This window comes from Colias philodice, chromosome 26, assembly GCF_061535455.1.
Source record: "Colias philodice isolate Cphi_HAF_F1 chromosome 26, ilColPhil1 Martin Lab GWU primary, whole genome shotgun sequence".
NCBI classification, from domain to species: Eukaryota; Metazoa; Arthropoda; class Insecta; order Lepidoptera; family Pieridae; genus Colias; species Colias philodice.
The window spans coordinates 6,652,397-6,669,970 of NC_143111.1; the positions used below are offsets into that span (position 1 = coordinate 6,652,397).

At 33.8% G+C, this 17,574-nt stretch overlaps 2 protein-coding genes across 2 annotated transcripts in view; both read right to left on the minus strand.

Annotated features, from left to right (window-relative positions):
- Positions 1 to 17,574, minus strand: part of Naa15-16 (N-alpha-acetyltransferase 15/16) — an 88,592-nt gene that overhangs the window by 2,485 nt on the left and 68,533 nt on the right. The window contains exons 11-15 of the mRNA XM_089711093.1: positions 3,205 to 3,302; positions 2,688 to 2,786; positions 2,049 to 2,157; positions 1,454 to 1,617; positions 458 to 634 (exon numbers count right to left, since the gene is read on the minus strand). Coding sequence (XP_089567219.1) covers positions 458 to 634; positions 1,454 to 1,617; positions 2,049 to 2,157; positions 2,688 to 2,786; positions 3,205 to 3,302 — 647 coding nt within the window. The remainder of the gene's footprint in view (positions 1 to 457; positions 635 to 1,453; positions 1,618 to 2,048; positions 2,158 to 2,687; positions 2,787 to 3,204; positions 3,303 to 17,574) is intronic.
- LOC149476976 (uncharacterized) lies at positions 5,546 to 6,842 on the minus strand. Its single transcript, XM_089711316.1, has 2 exons — positions 6,411 to 6,842; positions 5,546 to 6,335 (listed from the first exon to the last, which is right to left on the minus strand). Exons 1-2 carry the CDS (start codon positions 6,727 to 6,729, stop codon positions 6,229 to 6,231), a joined length of 426 nt encoding a protein of 141 aa, XP_089567442.1. The 5' UTR covers positions 6,730 to 6,842; the 3' UTR covers positions 5,546 to 6,228.

A 17,574-nucleotide genomic window follows, 5' to 3' on the forward strand; every position in this document is an offset into this window, starting at 1 on the left:
CACTACGTATATCTTATCCTAAGCGGAGCGGGTATGTGCATATTACATATTGTGTGTATGTAATGACATACACACAATATGTAATGTGCAATGGCACTTGCAGACGTTATGCGCGTATATTTGCAGTGGTATATACCTATATTGCGGATAGCGCATGCGGCGCCTGTGTAGCGTACCTATTAATATATTACTATTATATTTACCTGCAAATTGTAGTTAGTGCCAATGCGCGCATGTAGTGTGTAGGTACGTATTTATGCGGTGGTGTGGCGCAAGTGCACACGTATCTATACGGCTCCGGCGGCGCGTGTGCAACGTCACACATGTACGCAACTGTATATTGTACGCATACCGTGCGTGTGTGTGTGCGCGTGTGCGTGTGTGAACCTGCACGCAGCACGCACCGAGTGTACGTGTACACACGTATGTATGTGTATATGTATGTGTATACACGTACCTGTATGGTGCAGGTGGGCGAGTTGAGCGCGGTGGCGGTGCGCCTCGCGGTGGCGGCGCGCTCGGGCACGAGCCGGGTGAGAGCACGCGCGCCCCACAGCGCGCCGGCCTGCGACTGCACCCCCGGGCCCGACATGAACTCCTCCGCCATCGCGAGCGCGCTGCGCCCGCGGAACATCTGTAACAAGACGAGAAACACGTTAAAAACACGATTAAAATATCAATTTATAAACTAGGGATGTAACGATACATGATTTTGCCGATATGATACCGATACCGATATTTGTAATAAAATATCGGCGATACCGATACAGATACCGATATCGATGGCTTGGTAGAAAAATAAATAGTGAATTATGCATAAAAGTTACCAACATTTAACAGAGACTCAACTGTAAATCGTATTCTTTTAAAAATATAACAATGCCAAGTCAAAAAACAAGAAAACCATTTATGTATTATTATTTTGCAAAGTCAGTTAAACTTTAAGTTATACACATACAATCAGTTCCTAATAAAAGTTTACTATTGGTAGTTTTTTCAAAAAACAAAGTGCGCACGCTCGGGCGGCCTCCCGCATCGTTTATTGGGCGCGGTTATTTGAATTGTTTGATATCGGTATCGGTTGTTTTATAATCGGCGATACCGATATATCGGTATCGGTATCGTTACATCCCTATTATAAACTATACACCGTCAATCTCACATTCATCCCTTGCATAGCAAAACCAAAACTGTGCATGCTATGCATTCTAAATAAAAAAATCAAAACGATACCAAATTTGTAACAGAAAAACGAGACAAGCCAGTTATTTCAAAAAACTTTTAAACTATGCGTTCCAAATTCAAAAATGAAAACCATAGACACACCGGTTCAAAACTGCATGTTCTAAATTCAAAACAAAAAACAGTACACCATAATTAAAAAAAAACTGCACGTTCGAAATTAGAAAACCTTTCAAATCTACTCATTCTAAACTCAAAACCACAGACTCACCGGTTCCATCTCAGCCGATATGACGGCTACGACGTTCGCGTTGAGCGCCGCCATGTTGGCGTCGAGCCAGCACTTGAAGCGTATGAGACAGTCGTGCAGGTGCTCGTGCGCGCTGTCCAACTTCCACGCGCGCTTTATGCTCTGCAGCATTAGGAGCGGTTTCTCTGGAATTTTGTATTTTGTGTGTTAAATTTTTGTTTGATTATTTATAATACAAAAAAGAACTTGTACTTGTATTCTTATAATATTTAACTTATTCAACATGCTTTTGCAATAAATTGTTACCTACAATAAATTGTTACCTTCAAAGAGTTGTCTGCAGATAAAATTTAACAAAAAAATGATATGTGATTAAGGACACACAAAAGTAAACAGTGACTATAAAGACTATGTTTTGTTTTCAAATCATATTTAATAATTCAAAATTGTACCTTATTCATAAAAATATTTTTTGCACCTTATTTTTGGCTTGGAGCTATCTGAATAGAAGCACATCTATTTGACTTAAATTTATTTTATGGTCAAACAAAAAATATCCTTCTATACCCTGCTAAATTGAAACATTAGCTGCTTAAGCTTAAACCTAGATACATACCTTTCCTATAATAAATTTCGAAGGCCATTAAATGTGTGTCTATTCTATCTGACGCGAGCTGCCGCAGCGGCAACAGGAACTTTATGGCTTGCTCTAACGGATCCTCTGCCTGAAAGAAATAATATAAAACATAATTAATTTCAAAAATAATAATTTAAGAAATTATTCTATAAATATAACTATTTTTAAAATGTTGTTGTTTTTGATTTACTTAATGTACAAAAAGCATTTTAAATAAATTATTATTTACTCTACTATAAGTATAAGAGTAAAATGTAGGTATATTATTAACTATATTCCATGTATTCGATGGCTATAACTCGCTCAAAGTTCATATTGGTTACCGCACGAAATCATAGATGGAGCTAGTAGTATCAAACGAGTAGAAATACATATTTACGCATTTTCTTATTGTTTACAGCAACGAGTACACTACATATTATTCACTAACTGTTTGTTAAATAGGTTCTAGCTGTTCATACACGCGATTAGATACAATATTGCTTCTTTTAACACGCTTTTATTAAGATTGATATCGTAAGACAAGGTGTTTTAATTTTTAATAAAATTATGATCAATCTTTTTTTTTTCATTCACCAATACTTTATTTTCAATACTTTTTTATATATTTCCACGTACCCTAGCCAACTTGTCCGGCACCAGCTCGTCAAGCTGCGGCGCCTCTGGGTCGCCCTGCTCTTGCTCCCGTCGGGCCTTGTGATGCTGCTCCCTTTTCACCTGTAATTTCGTGTGGGAATATTTAGATGAAACCTCTATTATAAACTGAACACTGTGAGCGTTATTTATACGAATATAATATTAACAAAATACGACGATAATATGATAGATCTTGAAGTGTAGTGTAAAGTTATTTCATCGCTGAAGTCTATCTACAAAAATATTTGTTTCTTAGGTAACATAATAATTGATAGATTTCTGTTAATACTTGTAGGTGTAGTATCTTTATAAGATGGTTACTTAAATAATTTATTTAAAAGAAACCAACAGTTAGTAGGTATTAATTACTATATGTTTTAAAAAGCCTATCACACGAATCCACTATACTCTATAGGATATTACTTGTTAGGATTAGATATTATTTTCTTATTTATTTCATTTACTAAATAGTGCTGAGATGTACAATTATAACACTCACTTGTACTTGCGCGGCCAGCGCGCTTTCCTGTTCAGCTTTACGTTTGGCTTTCCTCTGTTTGTTTCTCAGCTTCTTCAGCTCTGACGGCGCCAAGTTCTCTGTAAAAGACACATAAATATAAATTAAGTTTTAATTTAGACCAACATGTTATGAAACTAAATAATATGCCATTTTGGTCGACAAAAAAAGGCTAAAAAGTGGAACTCACAACTCAAATACAAAGTTCTCGTAAACACATTAAAAACATTCGCTTTTAAATCTTACTACAAAGTTTGCTTATAATAAAATATTATTTAGCATCGCTTGGTATAAAAAGGTTAAATGCACCCAATGTACAAAAGGTATTGGTAAATTCGCAAAGCAAATTAGTCGCGCATACACGCAAATAATGTCCTATTTATTTGTTTAGGAAATACATTTTTTTTTTTTAATATTTGCGCAATTTATTTTCAAGACAAAATGAATCTTGAACCAATAAAGCTTGGAACTTCATTTTTTTGTAATGTCGTGATCGAATTTTGGGTCTTCACAAATAAATTCTAGTGTTCGTGATTGATATTATAATCTATCCTTAGGCGACCATTTTTCAGACACTGAATTATATGATGGCACAAATATGAAACGGAAATGCAAATAATCGGTGAGACTTTTTTTTAAATACGTATAATGATTATCTATTTATAAGCACACTATATCTAAATACCAAAGAATTTGTTGTTTGGTAAGTTTGTTAAAGTTGCATCAAGGATGTGTAGCAACCCGTATAAAAACTCTCAATAATGCACTCCTTACATCACAAATTATTTGATGAGTCCAACATTACGTACAATACATTCCTATCGGATTCCTGTTTACATTCTCGGAAAAACGGCCAAATAAACTTGTAAATATTCATAAAAAATTAGCAATTTAATCCTACTAATATTATAAATGCGAAAGTTTGTGAGGATGGATGTATGTTTGTTACTCTTTCACGCAAATTCTACTGACATGGGTAACTTGGATTAAAACATAAGATAGGTTTTATCCCAGAAATCCCACGGGAACGGGAACTATACGGGGTTTTTCATTAAAAACGCGGGCGACGCCGCGGGTGGAAAGCTAGTGTTTATATAATACGAAGATTATTTCTAGATCATCGAGGTGCATAATCAGAATGCCATTATCCGTAATGACGCCAGATCCGCGTCAAGATAAACGAGTAAGGAGAATCGATTAGAGTACGAATAAACAATTAAAATTACAAATATACTAAGCGGATATCCAATTGTGATATCGATACTTATATCATTGATATTGTATAATAACTTTTTAACCTATTGGTTAGATAACTCCGGTAGAAGTTTGTTAAATAATAAACTGGACAAAATGAACTATGAATAATCAGGTCATTTATTTATTTATTGTACATTTCATTGTACAAAACAATGTAGGAAATGTGGTACAAATCAATTAGGTACAAAAATTTTGCACAATAGGCGGCCTTATTGCTACACAGCAATCTCTGCCAGGCAACCTGTCATTGTAGTTTATTACTAAAGTTCTAATGCAAAAGCTCCTACTAATATATTTTACGATAACATTGTAACTACCGAATATATTATTAGGATCAAAACGCTATAAAGCAACGATATAAAGCATGAGCAAAATTAAAATTATTTTTATCATCGTTAAAAATTTAGGACGAGTAGGTACTCCAATTTAGTTATACCTTCAATTAGGCTGGCACTAATGACCATAATTTTCAAATTAAGCTCAAAGTATGCTAATAGTCAATCGAAAGGAACCCATCTGTTCAATGACTAACAAACAAACGAACACAATACATCAATTAGTATCGCAATGATAACCGATCTATCGATAAGCAATAATTGGGACACATCCTCTTTACTACCGCGTGACATCACATCCGCTCGACAGTTTCGGATGCAACTAGAGCGTGCGGCTTTTAGTTTTGTTCGGTTGGGCGCGAGGTCAAGTGCGATTTTGCCGTTATAATTATTATGGATATAAAGTAAACATACGAATTTTATTAGTTAATGGATAATTTTATGTATGCCCATTAATAACAACAATTCACTGCATGTGGTCTATTTGGGTGAACTCAAAAACTACTCGATCGAATATGAAAACTATTTCACCCGTGTAAGATGCACTATCTGTATTTATTTAGTGATGCAAATACAGCCTCAGATTAAACTGTATAGTTAGTGGCGGCGCGGTAGCTAATCAATTCTAATCTATAAGTATAAATCTCATCAATTACCTATATAAAAATACAATTAATATTAGTATCATTATTCATATAAAATCATTTAAAAATTATCCTGTTATAAATATGTATAGACCGGGATCCCTCGCCCTTTTTCGTAAGTGATTACTAACAAGCTAAATTTTCGTCAGTAGCTTCATTTTGACGAGACGCCCAACATTAGCTAGTACAAAAATTTCGTAAGTGGTAGCTAACAGGGGTAATGAGAACATAATTTGTTGATTTAGTGGTTATCAAAAATTCATTACTAACTGGTTTTTTTATTTATAATTCTTATAATAATAATCTAAATTAGCCGAAAAAATATTTGTCCTACAAAATGCTAGGTTTGATCAACGAGGTCCCATTTTTGCAACATGTACTATTTACGAGGTCATGAAAAATTATTACTAACCAGCTGATTTTTTTTTGTTGGTTAGTTAATAATTATATAATTTAACGCCCACATTGTCCTACACATTACGTGGAACGTTTTTCTAGTCCTAGACTCCTAAGTTGTCCATACCACAGGACCATTTTTTTTTATTAGTAACTGTAGGACAAAAGTATCACGTGATACATTAGTGTGTTTTTTATCCGAATAAAACAATGTCCTACAAAAAAACTGGTATGCATCCGTAGTCCTACAATAATCGTAATTTTCCTTTTTCCTATGTGCAACATGAGGTAAAGTGAAAATATATTTATTGAAATAAATCAACTTTATTATGTAACATACATGAAAAAGTAGATATTTTTATATAAAAAAGTAATTAATTTTCATCTGACTCATCAGAAAAACATTCATCCTCACTACTGGCATCACTCTCCTCATCTTCATCAGTATCTTCTTCATTCTGATCTTCCGTGGTATCTAAATCTGTAATAATATGAAAAAATTAATTAATGTCGCCGAAAAATTAAAAACCAAATTTCAATAATATTAATAGGGTACCTTGCAATTGAGAAGATAATTCTTCAAAGGATGGGCTTTGAGGACCATCAAACCAATAATACTCGTATTTACCATCAATTATTGTCCATCCATAATTTTCAGGTACTTTATCTGTGGGGCACCGCATGTGTGCATTACACCATACATTGCTGATGAATACCGTTCTTTTAATTTGTTGCAACAATTCTTGTTTTGTTGGTGGCAAACTGGAAGGATCATATCCTATAATATTTTTTTTTAATACTTTTTCACGTACGGAACCCTCAGTGTCGCGAGTCCGACTCACGCTGGCCTTATTTTTATTAATATGTATTAACATCGTATTCAATTTCCAATGATAAAGTATGTGTATACAAAATACCTATATCGATAAAGTATGTGAATACAAAATATATCGATAAAGATATCGATATACAAATTTACTATGTCTCATCTCTAGAACATTTGGTGACCTTTAATTAGCCAATGAGAATGCAGCGCCCCGCTTCACCATACCTCAAGTTGTTGACAGATTGAACTTAGTACATACAAGCTAACATTAGGCGTCTAGTGGTTGTGTGGTCGATGTTTCAGAGCGTCCAACACGTGGTCAACAGAAAAAAACAGCACGGTTATAGTCGGCTTCAGCATGGAGTAACTAAACACAGTACGCATCGCGCGCATGCGTACTAATATAACTAAACTCCAATAGAAAAATGTACAGAATGAATAGATTTTTATTGTTATGAATTTCAAATTCCATTGGAGGATCAGCAAAATATACCATGCAATTTGTAGGACAATGTGGGCGTTAAATTATATAATTATTAACTAACCAACAAAAAAAAAATCAGCTGGTTAGTAATAATTTTTCATGACCTCGTAAATAGTACATGTTGCAAAAATGGGACCTCGTTGATCAAACCTAGCATTTTGTAGGACAAATATTTTTTCGGCTACTTTAGATTATTATTATAAGAATTATAAATTAAAAAACCAGTTAGTAATCAATTTTTGATAACCACTAAATCAACAAATTATGTCCTCATTACCCCTGTTAGCTACCACAATCGAGCATTTTCGTAAAGGAAATTCTTGGGCGTCTCATTGAAACGAAGCTACTCACGAAGTTTCAACTTGATACTAATTATTTTTACATCTAGTATTTGTACTACAACCTAAGAGTGTCGGACTAGAAAAACGTTCCACGTAATGTGTAGGACAATGTGGGCGTTAAATTATATAATTATTAACTAACCAACAAAAAAAAATCAGCTGGTTAGTAATAATTTTTCATGACCTCGTAAATAGTACATGTTGCAAAAATGGGACCTCGTTGATCAAACCTAGCATTTTGTAGGACAAATATTTTTTCGGCTAATTTAGATTATTATTATAAGAATTATAAATAAAAAAACCAGTTAGTAATGAATTTTTGATAACCACTAAATCAACAAATTATGTTCTCATTACCCCTGTTAGCTACCACTTACGAAATTTTTGTACTAGCTAATGTTGGGCGTCTCGTCAAAATGAAGCTACTGACGAAAATTTAGCTTGTTAGTAATCACTTACGAAAAAGGGCGAGGGATCCCGGTCTAGTACCTACAGCCGAAACGTTAATATTTTGTTCTAAACTTAGAACAGTAGTCAAACAACATCTAGGTATACTAATAAGAATTAATAGCCATCTAGTAGTTGAGATTATATCTCCCTCACTTAGTTCCTCCGCGATTCTATATAAATAACTTTAAACGGAAAATTATTTCTCAACGAAGTGAAAGTAAAGCCAAGTTCAGTAGAGCAATATACACTTTTCAATAATTCATACGCAGACGTTGTTCTGCCTTATTGCTCCTTATGACGTGTTTTCCTTCCATAAGAACCTTCCATGTTCTTTGACAAAAACGTTAAAAAATAGCCGAATTAGTCGAGCTATTTTCGAGGTACGCTTTGCAAGACATTTGTCGATTTCTTTTATTATAAGAAGATTTATATCATTTCTTCCATCCATTTTGGTAACAATTTACTTTTTTACATATTTCTTAAATAAATTTAATACAAAATATTTCTTCCATTCATAGTCCGGGACTCCGGGATACATCGCCCATTTTTGCAAGTGATTACTATCAAGCTAATTTTTCGTGAGTAGCTTTATTATGATGAGATGCCCAATAATTTCATGTACGAAACTCTCGATTGTGGTAGCTTACAGAGGTAACAAGGATAAAAATTTTTGATTTGACGGTTCTCAAATATTTATTACGCAATTTGTAGGACAATATGTCTGTTGAATTATATAAGTATTAAATAAGTGAAAATAAAAAAATCTGCTGGTTAGTAATCATTTATGATGACTTCGTTATCGATACACATTGGAAAGGGGGACTCTTTGATCAAACCATAGATTTTGTAGGACAAATATTTTTTCGAATAATTTAGATAATTATCTTGAGATTGAACAAAAAAAAACATTCAGTTAGTAATTAATATTTGAGAACCATCAAATCAAAATATTCTATCCTTGTTTCCTCTGGTAGCTACCACAATCGAGAGTTTCGTACATGAAATTATTGGGCATCTCATCAAAATAAAGCTACTCACGAAAAATTAGCTTGATAGTAATCACTTGCAAAAATGGGCGATGTATCCCGGACTATCATTTCTGTAACAGAGATAACGTTCTTACACATGTTACATTTCTCACATTTAGTACAAAGTAGCATATAACCCCGTTAGCTCCAGCTTCCAAAGCTACAGCCTACAGACCTGTCGCAAGCGAGCACAAAAGCCACGAAAACGCAATCCAATACTGTCACCCGCTTCATATCATAGACCATTATCGTTGTTGCCAAGCCAGTTAAGGTGTTTCGCAAGACCCGAGTATTAAGGGCACCCACTTTAAGTACACCGCCCTACCAGATAAATTGCTTTAGTCATGTTTATTATTGCTTTAAACGTTGTAAATATCGATCGACGTGGTTCGAGCAGCTCATTTTATCGGTAACAATGGTTTTGGCATTAATTTAATTTATATTTTGCAATTGAACAAAAGGTCACATCTAAAAATTGCGGTCATACGTCCTCGTCCACCTGATAAGATTGTTAAAATCTCAATAATGTGTATTGAATTATTAGATTTTCTAATGAAGCAGATGCCTTCATGATATTTATTTCGGTGCCAAATAGGTAAAAGTTGTAGGTATTCTGCGATACGTAATTTAAATTTACATTTTTGCTTCTATCATCTATTTTTTTCTAACTTGCACATGCACATTGTACATTATTAACTAACAGTTTGGGAATTGTCGTAAATTTATGTATTATTATGTCGTAATAATTTGTACAAACGCTGACCCTAACTACTCATGTATGAACACTAAAATTTACCACGAGACAGGTTGCAAAACACACATTCATATTATATAGTACCTATACAGTATACATGCATATTAGCTAAGACCAACCACGCTTCACTGTTCCTGTGTCCGCTACTATAATTTAGGAATTTTCCGTAGCTTTGTGAAAACACGTGAAGTAAATTAATTAGTACAGTCACGATACGGTCGTTGATTTCATGTGTTATAATAATAATCATTATATTCCATTCATAAAAAAGAAATACATAATTAACAATGACCCGTTTTAGTAGCTACATTAGCAGAAAAAAAAATAAATACGTGTGGCACTCGAGGACTGCCGCGGTATAGCTATTGCATAGCATCGCATCACTGTGCCGGTTGGAGTGGGGGGTGTTAGGTTTTTTCGTTACGGAATTTTTACATTCGGTCGACGCGCTCAAAGTCTGCGATAAAAGCTATCCAATAGCTTAAAAATATATATTTTCCACACAACAACTACTGGCTCTATTGAATGTTAAGATTTTAGCTCCATACCTAACTATTAATTATTATTATTTAAAAAGCAAACATCAGATCACAAATCACTATGGGTAATTATACTTTTTTTCGCCAAACACTTAACAAACGTGTTCTAAAACGCCACTATCAATTATCTCATGTACTAGCCGACGGGATCGTGACGACCACACACGACCAAAAGACAAAAACACATTCCGGCATATTGTGATCGTGATTGGGGACGTAGAAACAACGCTATTAAATCACTTATTAAATACCTTTCTCTGCAATTTGATGCAATGTGTTGATTGATTTATTAATAATGTAGCTAACTATCTACCAGGTGGCTGGCTTGTTTGTGTTATGACTTTTCAGCTATGGAACAAGATCTACATAAATGATTTGAGAATAACAGTAGCGAAGCAAACTGTCAGATAGTTTTTGTATCACATGTCCTTACAGCTGTCGATATGAGTAGGATCAGTCTCATGAAGTTGAATTAATACCGTTTGATCGTTGTTGAAAATAAATACCGAACCAATATTTACTTGTGGTGTAATATTTCTATAAGATTGTATCATTACTGATCGATGGAGAGGAAACTTTGTGGTTTTATATAAATTTTCTCTCAACGAAGGGCTTTTAAAAGTATTATATTTTATAACTGTTTTTTAGATACAGCGCGAACAATTGTCTCATAAAAATACACCCACGTACCTCATAATTATTATTAACATAATAAGACTGTCATAAATAAAACAGTGAGGGAAATTTATGTGACTCGATATTATGAACAAGTGCAATACTTTATTATGCTTTATTCAAAAGAACTTCGAACACAAGTAAATAAAACCTACCTTCCGATATGTATTTTCACCATCATAAAACCATGTCACAATAATTAACAATTTTATACCTTGTCATGGGAGAGAGCATAATTCCTTAACAAAGGCGTGCATCTCGAAAATTATCAAGTATTTCAACGCTCAATGGCCTTGCCCTTTTCGGGTTTACAATAAAACCACGTTTAATACTTTTATTGTTCGAGAGATATAATTTTATAATATTCCGGGTCGATGGACGGCGATTAAGTAAACATGTCTTTGTTGACTTGTGTGCTAAGTGGAAACCTACGTTAAGTTGTGTTGTGGGCGAAATGTGTAACTTGGAGTGCCGCATAGTGCCACTTGGCAAATTAATGGATACTGTGTAAATATTTAATAATTAAATACGATGTGTTAAAGTGACATATTAATTTAGATAATTTACGAATTCATTTGTTTATCAAGATTTATTATACTAACAGTTAACGAACTGTTAGCAAATTTAATGTTTATGGTTATTATTGTATGCATTCCACAGAGCACACAAAAGCTTTTTAAGAAAATTTAATGGGTGTAAGTCATATTAAATGTTTCTCTACAACCAGAGGACAATTAGTTTAATAATGTACTTTAATTGAAGGCACTGTGTTGAGTTTATCTCAAAATTTTACGAACAAAAACGGACGTGAACATTTATTTACGAAAGAGTATTGTCTCGAATCCGTCTAGGACACGTCGCACACACAAATTGCTGCTCTAATTCACTGCTCTTTCGCAAATGAAATTATAGTTTAAGAGCGATGCACATTGCACGGACAAACAAATTTGAAAAGTTGAACTCTATGCATATTGTGAAGAAAAACGTGCTACAAGTCGGTAATATATAGATATTATGCACGATATACGAGAATTTCTAAAAAATATATTAACTTCTATAGTACAGAATGATTTTTGTATAGCAAAATTAGCTAGGCATATACAATGCACGTTTTTATAAACACGCATATAGGCTTAAATTTTAAAATATAAAAACTTATAAGTAGACGTAATTCCGAAACTATAACTGCTATTACAATATATTCAAACGATTTATTCCGGAAAATTTAGCTTAATTTTTCCTTCACTATAAAGAGCCTTACAAAATCACTTGATATATTTAGCTAAGCACATCTTAGCCTAAACGGCCGTGGTGCGCCTGCGTCGGCGTAGCGCGCGGCGGGTCGGCAGGTCATCAATTTAATTATTCAAAACTATATCACCACAGAATATTATTAAACACAAAACATCCCACGCATTGAGTTGTTAAGATAATTTAACAGAGATATATTGTAGATACGGGCCTGTACATATTCGCATCGCATTATTATGGCATTGTTAAGTAGGTTTAGTTTTTTTATAGATCTTCAAGGCAAAATGAATATACAAACCAAAGTTATTTTAAAAAGGAACAGCGAAGGCAAACCACACACATACTTTATACTGCTATTGTCATTAGCTAATTCAAAATAAATGACACTATTTTAAAAATATAGAAGGAAGTGTTTTATCATACGCTTTTAAAGTAGTTGTAGTATCTTCAAGTTCTGTTCTCTTCTTCAAGTCAGCTTGCATGTGTATCTTTAGTAATTTATCCGCAAAACATTCACGTCAATTGTAGAATTCACAAGCCTATTTTAGTCGCTATTGAATTTAGTACGAATATTCAAACACTTCCAACGACACCAAATTAACTATCATTAAATTTAGTAGATATGAACAAGCAAAAAACCGACAATCCTTCCATTTTCTTTCTTCGTAGTCATATAAAGCTCAGAAGTATGTGCACGCTGACCTTCCGTGACGTCACCATGACATGTGATTAGCCAGCAAAAATTCGAACGGCAGCCGCACAAAGGCAACCCTGACAGCGCCCAACCCATGTCGCAAGCCGGCTCCCATTCCGATACAGTTTCATAGACCACTAGCGCACTCAAATACCTAATGGGACTAGATTATAAGGCAAATTATTCTAGCTATTTTACCTGTATCTTACGTTGTTTATGTTACCGCAAAAACCCTAAAGGATGTGGTTAGAATGTGTGTTCAAAAACGTGTCATACAAAAGAATTGTGATTATACTTTTCGCAGATGTAAATGCTTTCTTGGTTAAAGAGTAAATAATGAAAACATTTATATGAAAACAAGATGTTTATTGCTCTACAATTTGTCAGGAATAAAATCAGGATACCTATCTTCTATTGCAAGTTGCTGTAGGTCCTTCATTCTATCGACATTTTAATTCCAGAGACTGCGTACAGGCAAAGAAAGTTGTTACCACAAACTTATTTTTACTAAGAGAGTTTTACTATTTCCGTAATATGTAAAAAAAGTTAAGTTATACTTTTATGGAAATTTTATTTACGTGTTCTACGTCTGTTTCTAACCCATAACTCCACATATCTCAATCTCAACATCGTAATATTCAAGTACCTACTAGGATGTCATTAGGGTATAATATACGTGCTCAAGACTTAATTAATGTTAACTGGTTAGAGCTCACGTAGTGTGCATTTGCTCGTGAAACATTTAAATCTTTAAATGAGTCGTTTTGCTAGCACTTAATTGATCCTAAACTTCTGTACGTTTTTACATAAATATAATATTATATAAGCAGGTAGAATACGGTCTTTGTATATTTAAATATGTTTGCTTGGAATTATTCTACTTCTACATGGATTAAGGATGGATATTATAATTTATAATTTGTATTGTTACTTCTTGATGGAACAGTATTTTATAGTTAAGATTTATTAAAGAAACTCACAATTCACTAGTTTTATTTTGATTTTTATTACAAAGAACTACGACCTATAGATGGATTTTAGCTAACGTTTATAAAGTTCTGTATCTGGATGAAATTTGTCTCGATATTGATAGAGTAAGGCCACGAGCTGTCACTTACCATACAAACAGATTACCATGTATGAAGTTCGACCATGGAAATATAAATCAAACATTTGAACATCATATCTCGCCATTATATATTAGACACAAATTAGCCACATCAATCGACATACAATCATTCGTACAATAGAGATAATTGTTGAATGTTACCGTTAGACCAATTTTGGCCTTGTCCATATTGACAAGTAGTGTATTATTATTTATTATTGTTATTGCGATTGACAACACAATGTGCGGTATTGAAGTCCAAGTGCAGAATCAAAATAGCATGAAAGTCAATAACTTTCAGAAATCAATGTTAATTAGGTATTATGTATAGTAGGAAGGTATGTAAAGGTATCCGCCATTTTGGTAAAACGGACAATTTGACTAGTTCGAAAAGAAAAAACTCATGTTGCATTTGCTTGCAGTAGATTATGTTACTATTGAAGATAAAATTCATCGTACCTACTTTATAGCTGCGAATGTAAATTTTACTCGTTTTTAAAAATAACAAGGATAACGATGATAATAAAATAGTAATAAAACTCAAGCATTGCTGCCCAATCTATTCTATTCCGACTCTTGAAGTACCAGGCGATCAGCACAAGACAGGCGTCAAGTCACAACCATTATGAGACATACCACGAGCACCAGCAAGCGTCTCCGCTGACATTGACTCGCAGAATCGTGAGTCGTGACCGATCCATATTCCATACATTCTACAGACTACACTGTACATTGTGCAGAGACCACACTTCCGGTGCAATTAGTCTTACCTTGCGACAGTTATGCCTTATTATTTATAATGAGATCACGTCTATTTAAATTTTAATTGTACGACAGCTTCATTAGGTATATATTTATTTTAAATGCTCCTACTCAAACATGGCAAAAAGAGCATATGTAATAATTTAACGATATTATTAACAGTTTCTACTACTCCAAGCCGGTCAATTTCTACTATCTCTATATAAAGATTTATAACATCACTAGCGGTCCGCCCCGGCTTCGCCCGTGGTACATATGAAAAATAGATGTTGGCCGATTCTCAGACTTACCCGATATACACAGAAAATTTCATGAGAATCGGTCCACCCGTTTCGGAGGAGTATGCAGACTAACATTGTGATACGAGAATTTTATATATAAGACTAGCGGTCCGCCCCGGCTTCGCCCGTGGTACATATGAAAAATAGATGTTGGCCGATTCTCAGACTTACCCGATATGCACAGAAAATTTCATGAGAATCGGTCCACCCGTTTCGGAGGAGTATGCAGACTAACATTGTGACACGAGAATTTTATATATAAGATTATCAGCCCATATGCGTTGCCACTGCTGGGACACGGGCCTCCTATGAGGGTACAGGCCATAATCTACCACACAATGTTTTGATTTATGACACACTAAAGCCAGTTATAGGTAAGCAAAGGACAGATAAATATACAACACAGAGTATAACGTATACGAATAACAGTATTTGTTAGTTATACAGCTAAAACACAGTCAATAATTGCTATACAACAAAGAGTGATATCACAAACGAACATCACGATATTAAAATATAGCACAAAAGCATCACTGTATATCGGTCAATTAGGGAAAGCTGGCATGTTCACAGTACTCACACTTATGCAATTTCACTTACAGTATGTTCAAAAATAAATGCGACTCTAGTTTCATTTTAGACTTGAATTGTAAAATGGGTGCGTTGTAGATATATATATATATATGCAAATATAATTACTTATGAAAGCTCTCATAATTTACCTGTAAAATTATAATTTAAAAGTAAATCAATTGATGAAGTTAATTATTTATTCTAATAATAATCAATTGGATAAAAGTATTAATAATCATTCAATTATCAAATAATAATTAAATTCCTGACTTTGGTCGAGTAATTAAGATATCTAAGAAATATTATATTTGTAGTAAGTACGTAATACCTACCAATACGCGCTAACAAATATGTGTTACATGTTTATTGTATAATTTTCACACTATTGGTTTTAAACTCAAACTCAAACATTTATACAATTAGACTTCTTCTAGAAGCACTTTTGAATCGTCATAACAGTTTAACAGTTTTAACATTTACCACCAATTCAGAAAGCAGTATCTATAGAGAAGAAGAAGAACCTATTTAATCATAATCGTAATCTTCTACTTCACTGTAACTTTCATCGCTCGAAGAACTCGATGTTTCGTTGTCGGAATTTCTTAATGTTATTATAAATGAGTCAGTGTAATTATCTACTTTTGGTTCTAATTGAATATATTTTTCCTCATGTTCTCGCGTCTTTCTCCAAACGTCACTAAACATATCCAGACTAATAGCATTTGCTTCCTTTCTAAATAATTCTTCCACAGTTTTCAAGTTAAAGTTCACATTTTGTGATGCTACTTTCCCTTTAATTATGCCCCATAGTAACTCTATTGGGTTGAGTTCTGGAGGTATGGTGGAAGGCGCAATACACTATGTCCATGATCTTTGAGGATTGCATCAAGTAGGTAAAAATTGTGTATAGTTTGGCTTATTTTTTTTAATAATGTGATAACTCTGATTATTAATTAGTAATTTGATTTTTGAAAAAAAAAATGCCGATTTTAGTCAAAATTTATATTTTTCTAACAAGATCCTTATCATCCAAATTTCCACCTTGGTGAGAAAAATTGACATTTCTAATGAAAATGAACAAAAAATTAAATGATTTTATTAAATACTGTAAAATAGTCTATAATTCTTCCATTTACTGTATCACAAAATTCTTCATAGATTTTTAGATATTCGTACTACACCAATTACATCACCCTGTATTTATAAACAATTGCAAAATATGACACATACATAGGCCGGGAGATACTGACACAAAATTTCGGGTCATTTGTAACAGAATGGCGGTTCTACAGAGGTCTTATTACGCAATGACTAAAAGAAAAATGATGGTCAGAACTCAGAACGCTGGTACCGGCGGACTAGTCGCGTGGGCGTTAGTCGAACTCGTCGGATAAATAGCGAAAGTCAAACGATTTGTAACACAAAAATTTTAGAATTCACCGATAGCCCATAAAAAAGATGTAGGCGGTAGTGTCATGCCATACTTTTCCGGTGTAACTTACAGCCCCCCATACCGACGCGATGCGTTGATTAAAAAAAAACAATTCAAACATTTGTACCAGGCTAACTTTTGCACAGGTAATCATCATCGTGCAGACATTTACGAAAATCGCCATGCCATACTTTTCGGACGATTCCAAATGGCCAACATACCGCCGAAAATCTGCAAAAAAAATAATTTTTTTCGCCAAACAATTTGTACCAGTATTGCATTTGGATTTTTGGAGAGTATTTGATAAAATGTGACCATTATTATATTTGCCATACTTCTAGTAGGGGGAAAAAGTGCTGCTATACTTGAAAATTAATTTATTCGTCACGTTTCAAAAATACGACTGTACAATACGTAAAATAATTTTTTACAGTATGGGATCATTATATTCTGTTTGTTTGTATACAATTCTACCTAGAAAAAAATATCGCAGATTGCAAACATGGGGCGGATGATTGTAAG